The following is a 5,812-nucleotide window of genomic DNA, read 5'->3' on the forward strand; positions in this document are numbered from 1 at the left end:
GGCTTTTAAGACATTGTTACATCTTGCACGAGCGCGCACAAGAATCTCGACTGCGATGAATCCTGGCTAGAGAATCATAATAATAATATTATTTCATTCAGATTTATTTATTGCTCCATCCAACAATCACATAATTCGTATATATCGAATAGTGTGCCATGTTCGAGTGCCTCGAGCATTCGCTATCACTTGGCAATCATTTAACATTTCAGTTTCAGACCATTTCAGACTAATTGATTGATTCCACCATGTGACAGACTGCGATAAACGCTATGGTCACGGATTGCTCCGAATTCCGAAATGCTCCGAAAATGGCGAAAGTTAAGCTGCCGTATTTCTACGCCATCTGGGAAAGTAGACCAATTTTTGAAACGAAAATTCATGATTACCACTCGATTGGTCATGTAAATTTGAGTTTAAATATTAATTCTTTTTTTCCAATGATTTTATACACTTTGAGGCAATTAAATAAAAATTGAAAATAAATTGGTGTTTAATTAATTAATTTATTATGAAAGAGGAAATACAAAAGATCATAGGCCAGTATTCATAATCAATTTTTATCTTTAAGATTGTCTTAAGTGCAGTCTTAAAGATAATCTTATGTCATTAACCAATCAGAGGGCCAATCATGTATTAGCATCTTAAGACATTACTTAATTAAGATGGTCTTAAAATAAGTACCGATTATGGGTACATTACCTTACATTCGTTCTTTATATTCTTATATCAAGCCGAGAGGGCGCAAACGATATTTTTTTTAATCGAATTTGTGAGGTCGCCTTTAATAGTATTTTTCATCAATGACGTAAGTTGAAACACGAGGCGAGCGCCAAAAACCGTTCGATAACCGCTTAAATCGGCGGTTTTTTTCTGTAATGTAAAGTGATAAACTCGCTTTAGTATCTCTCCGCAAAGTATCGGAACATGATAGAGTTCCCGCTCGGGTATCGTGAGGTCGTGCCGGATCAAGCTCTGCCAGAGAAATGGAAAGAGATCACTCTGAATACAGGTAAGCGTGTTCTAACCTCCTCTAACCGGAGTTCAACCACCCGGCAAACCAAAATTTCACTCACGACGTCACATAAAAATGCTTCGAGGAATTATCCGTGGCGACATGCAAGCACAATGCTCGCGGAATAATGTATTGTGTAACATTTGCAAGTCGAAGTATCATTTTTGTATCATCTAACCTCTGCCCGTCTATTGCCCATTCTTATGTAAACTGATTTTGGATTTTTGATGCTATAAATCAAGTGGCACACGTGACTGACTCTAAATTTATACATACGTCAAACATGTATATCAATTTATTGCGTTTTGATAAAATTACATAATTTTAAAATAATTGTACATTTATTTTATTAATTATTATATTAGCTGTTACTATTGTATAAAACTTTATAACAAATTGTATAATATATGATAAAAATTAATTGCATCATTATTATTGTTGCTATTATTGTTTATTAAGAAGGGATAGATAAAAAGAATCTTATTTTTATAGGCGGAAGCCAAAGTACATTGCAAGATATAAAAGTACCAGAGAGAGCAGGTGGCTACTCATACAAAGATTCTTCAAAGTATTTCACTCGTAATCGCTTTATTTACTGGCGGATTTGCCATGATGTACTTGAATTAGTGGAACATAGTTTGGACATTAATCTTGCCAACTGTCGAGTGAGATACAAATTTACAGACACTCCAATTCTAGATGGAATTTCTATTCACGAGACAGTCAATTCTGTCATTATCTTGATCGTCACTGTTTCCAGTGTCCACAAGCTTTCCTTTTCTCATCCGGATAAAATTCATAATCAAGTATGCATGAATTTTATTACTCGTTTTTATGTATATCTTGTTATAAAAAATTATTTTGTTAATATTTACTTTTTTTCAAGGAAAATTTGTTGGGAACATATACTGATCTCAGTGTACAATCTATATTTAGCGAAGCCTCTATACAAAATGCCAGAGATCCTCATACATTTCACATTATTTCTAATGCTGGAGTCACAAGTAAGTATGCAGATTATTGGTGCTTTCTAGCAAGAGACACAGTGACACAGTAGTCATTTTATTTCTGTTTAAACAAGAATGATTCATTGTGTTTCACTGTGTCTCACTGAAAAGCATCCTACAGCATAATACGGCAATATAATAAATTCAATTTTGTCACTGCCAAATAAATATATTTTACCAGGCATTCACTTAATAATTTTTTTTTTCAGACTCCCCAGTGCCTCATGCAGCAGCGTCGTGGCTTACGTTGCCACAGGAAGAAGCACTATTTGCCCTTGCATACAGTTCAGCCACTATATTACTCTTGAGGCTCGATGCACTTACAGGCCTCGTACACACCAGTGAACTGAAACAAGATTCAATAATGCCCAAATTTTTAAGTGGTATAGCTACTGCCTTTAGAGGTCGTAATACTGAAGCTTATGTGGCTATGTCTCTTATTATACACAGTTACGGTAGCGATACGTATCTATTTGCATTATGTCGAGAGGGCAATCTACGTATATGGTCTTGTAACAAGACACAATGCGTAGCTGTAACAGATGCGGCTACAGAAAATCGTGTTGTATCTCAAGGTGCGCAAGGTCACGTCTTACGGAAAGCCTTGAGCAACGATAACGAATTATATCTTGGAACTTTCTTAAAATTTGGTACGGGATGTGAATTCAGCATTCTGAAGCCTGTGCAGGACAACGGCATGTTCAAGTTTATTAGATTATGTACATTATACGCACCAGACGTAAGTACTTTTATTAATACTTCTTTTTCTATATATTTTACTAAGATAAAAGCGTAACGAATTTCTATTATTTGTACACAGCAACATTTGGTAGATTTTGCATTTACGCCAACTAGATTGTGGGCAGTGTGGAGAACTGCGGACATGGATGCGATGGCAGTGACGCATGCACAATTACCGTTAACGCACCGTATTAAGCCAGAATGGGAAACTGCAATTTTAGAACCAGCGCGTGACAGCGATTATATTGCAACTGATGAACCTGGACTAGATCCAAGAGAAGCGTACATTAATTACATTTTTCATCCTGGAATGTTTTCGTTGGCAGACATCACGAAAGCTCTGAGCATCTACAGGAGATCCAATGTTGTAGCAGATATGACTTTTTCACCAGCCGTTTTAAAAGAAAGGGTGTGTATGGCTGTAGAGGCTGAGATGCAGGCAGAAGTGATGGATTATGTGATTATGGATGAAGATTATCTTGAAATCGCTAATCGATGTTGGTCGAAATTCTACTCGTGCGTCGTCCAATACCACGCCAACGGTACTCGTCCTGTAGGTCTACTTCTATTACCGAGCGTTTACGGCGTTGTGTTATTGAAGAAGTCGTCGTTCTCGTTTCTGAGACCTATGGAAGCTTTAGAACATCTGGTGCTTTGCAACAATAAATCCTATATTTCTCGATTCAAGACAACGCCCATTCTATCGCAAGATGAAGATACATGTCAAGATCTAATCACATTAATGTCGGCGTTAGTCTTGTTAGGAGAACAATTATCTGAAGAAACTAAAACGGAAATCGAGAGAGAATTGTATCATTTGAGAAGTCCAGATATCATAATTGATGATTTGCTGTCAAAACTGTTGGAACCTGACGATCCAGTGAGTATTTTAATTAATTTTTACTCTATTTTTCTTTATGCAATGTACTCTTATGTGTAATATATATATAAATATATATATAATACTGTTAAAAATAGCTGTCGGATTTTGACTTCCAATCGGAACTCTGTCATAAATTGAGTCACGTTAAAGATATATCAGGAGCCATGGCCATGTTGTTGGAAGCTTTAACATATGATCTTGGGCAGCCGAATAAACTGCAATTTGAGGATGACCACGATACTTCGAAACTTTTATTGAATGTCAATCATCTATTTAACAGTCAGCTAGGAATTGCCACGATAGCGGAAACCATAACACAAATAGCGCTCCTGAGATTTTCCATCTGCAGGGATTTATTGATACTGCAACAACTCATACTACTTCGTCCTGAGATATTTAATTCGAGATCTTTACATACTATAAGATCATCATTAGCACCGAGAACCGTTGTACTTACTCAAGCTTACTATGTCGTCACGTGGCTATGCGAATCGACAGCATTGTACACGCCTTCACAATCATTACTGTAAGTCTTATCGTTTTATATCATAATAAATATAAATTTATTTCTGGCCAGGTGATATTTGAGCAGCAACATCAAGACATGTTAAAGAAGATTACAAAATTTCAGCGAATCCAGTTCTCAACGTCTTTCAACTCTTAAGCTCGCTGATTCGCGAATTAATGTTGGACAGAGGCAGCATCGGTCTCTCTCGCTGTTAGAATTGTTTATTCATAGTAGCGGTGCGAAACACGCTCATATTTTGATGGCTCAAGCGAATATGGACCCAACAACTCTGATACCTTGGCACTACAGTATGCTAACGCATGTAACGCTTATCGCGCAACTTATGTATCCTTTGATAACAGTTTCAATTTTTGATAAACACAATTTTTGTGTCAACGATTCTTTTATGTCAAGTTCAAATAATTCAAGATTTATTGTTTCTATATATTTTCTTGAACAATGCAATTAGATGGCCGATATCTGGAAATTTTATCTTCCCTGAATGGTTACTCTCCAGTTGTCAATTCTTGCTTGTTCAAGAATATGTGAGACTTCTGAACACATGGTGCGAATGGAATAGCGCTTCGAGAAAATTTATATTAGCAGTTGCCTTATTAGAAATGGGAGAGATGCAAAAGGCGTGCGATCATTTTCTTCGTGCTTCCGACGGAATATTGACTGATCCGTTTCTAGTAGATGCCTTACTCAATTCTAACGTGACATCGAGAAATAGGGATTTGGTTTATTATTATCTGAAAGTTATCAAATTATTTGAGGAGCACAATGCATCCGACTGTATCATAGAAATCGCTGAAACGGCCATAACAAACGCCGATGCAGATGATCCGAATTTACCAACACTTCATTCCATAATATTCGCACAACATTTAAGTCTGGGTCATCACGCAGAAGCTTATCATTGCTTGAACGCGAATCCAGATCCCGTACGCAGAGTGGACTGTTTACGGCAATTGGTCGTTACGTTATTCGAAAAAAAATTGTTGATAGATTTAATTTCTTTTCCTTATATCGATATGTACGAGGATCTCGAGAGAATAGTAGAAGGCAGAGCCAGAAGCGTTGATCTTATGGAAAACAATTATTATAATTTTCTATATAGTTTCCATGTCAATAAGCAAAACATGCGGAAAGGTAAGCTTCTTGTTTTGTAACTGAGCATACATGTACACATATTATCAGCTATAAACTTTTATTATATTTTTGCAGCCGCATCCATAATGTACGAACAAGCTATGCGTTTGAGTCAAGAGCCTCACTCTGCACCGATTATAGCGAAACAAGCACAATGTCTACTAGCGTGTATTAATGCTTTACATCATGTAAGTGAAAAGTACAGGTGGATCGTAAGGCCTGTAATTGATCAGAGTATCTCTAGTGAAATGAACTCGTCGAATCCACAAAAGAAAAGAGATATTGACGGAAAAGAAGTTTTGCATTATAAGATAAAGAAACAAGTCGAAGTACTCGAATTGGATGATATCAAAAAGGAGTATTATATAGTAGATGCAAGATTAAAAATATCAAAAGTAAATTCAGAAATGCATATAGTTGCACATACTGGTAAATGTCTCTTAACTGTGTAATTCATCTTTATGAAGAAATCGACCGAAATTTTATATAAGTATATATATATATAT

The 5,812-nt window shown here is 36.2% G+C and overlaps 1 protein-coding gene across 1 annotated transcript in view; it reads left to right on the forward strand.

The window, feature by feature from the left end:
• Positions 1–927: 927 nt before the first annotated feature.
• The window catches only part of LOC108749990 (nuclear pore complex protein Nup160 homolog), a 6,712-nt gene continuing 1,827 nt past the window's right edge, over positions 928–5,812 (forward strand). The window contains exons 1-9 of the mRNA XM_018489131.1: positions 928–1,012; positions 1,508–1,821; positions 1,902–2,019; positions 2,232–2,761; positions 2,843–3,643; positions 3,742–4,172; positions 4,278–4,499; positions 4,624–5,306; positions 5,382–5,735. Coding sequence (XP_018344633.1) covers positions 928–1,012; positions 1,508–1,821; positions 1,902–2,019; positions 2,232–2,761; positions 2,843–3,643; positions 3,742–4,172; positions 4,278–4,499; positions 4,624–5,306; positions 5,382–5,735 — 3,538 coding nt within the window. The remainder of the gene's footprint in view (positions 1,013–1,507; positions 1,822–1,901; positions 2,020–2,231; positions 2,762–2,842; positions 3,644–3,741; positions 4,173–4,277; positions 4,500–4,623; positions 5,307–5,381; positions 5,736–5,812) is intronic.

The sequence above is a fragment of the Trachymyrmex septentrionalis genome, unplaced genomic scaffold, assembly GCF_001594115.1.
Source record: "Trachymyrmex septentrionalis isolate Tsep2-gDNA-1 unplaced genomic scaffold, Tsep1.0 scaffold32, whole genome shotgun sequence".
NCBI lineage: Eukaryota > Metazoa > Arthropoda > Insecta > Hymenoptera > Formicidae > Trachymyrmex > Trachymyrmex septentrionalis.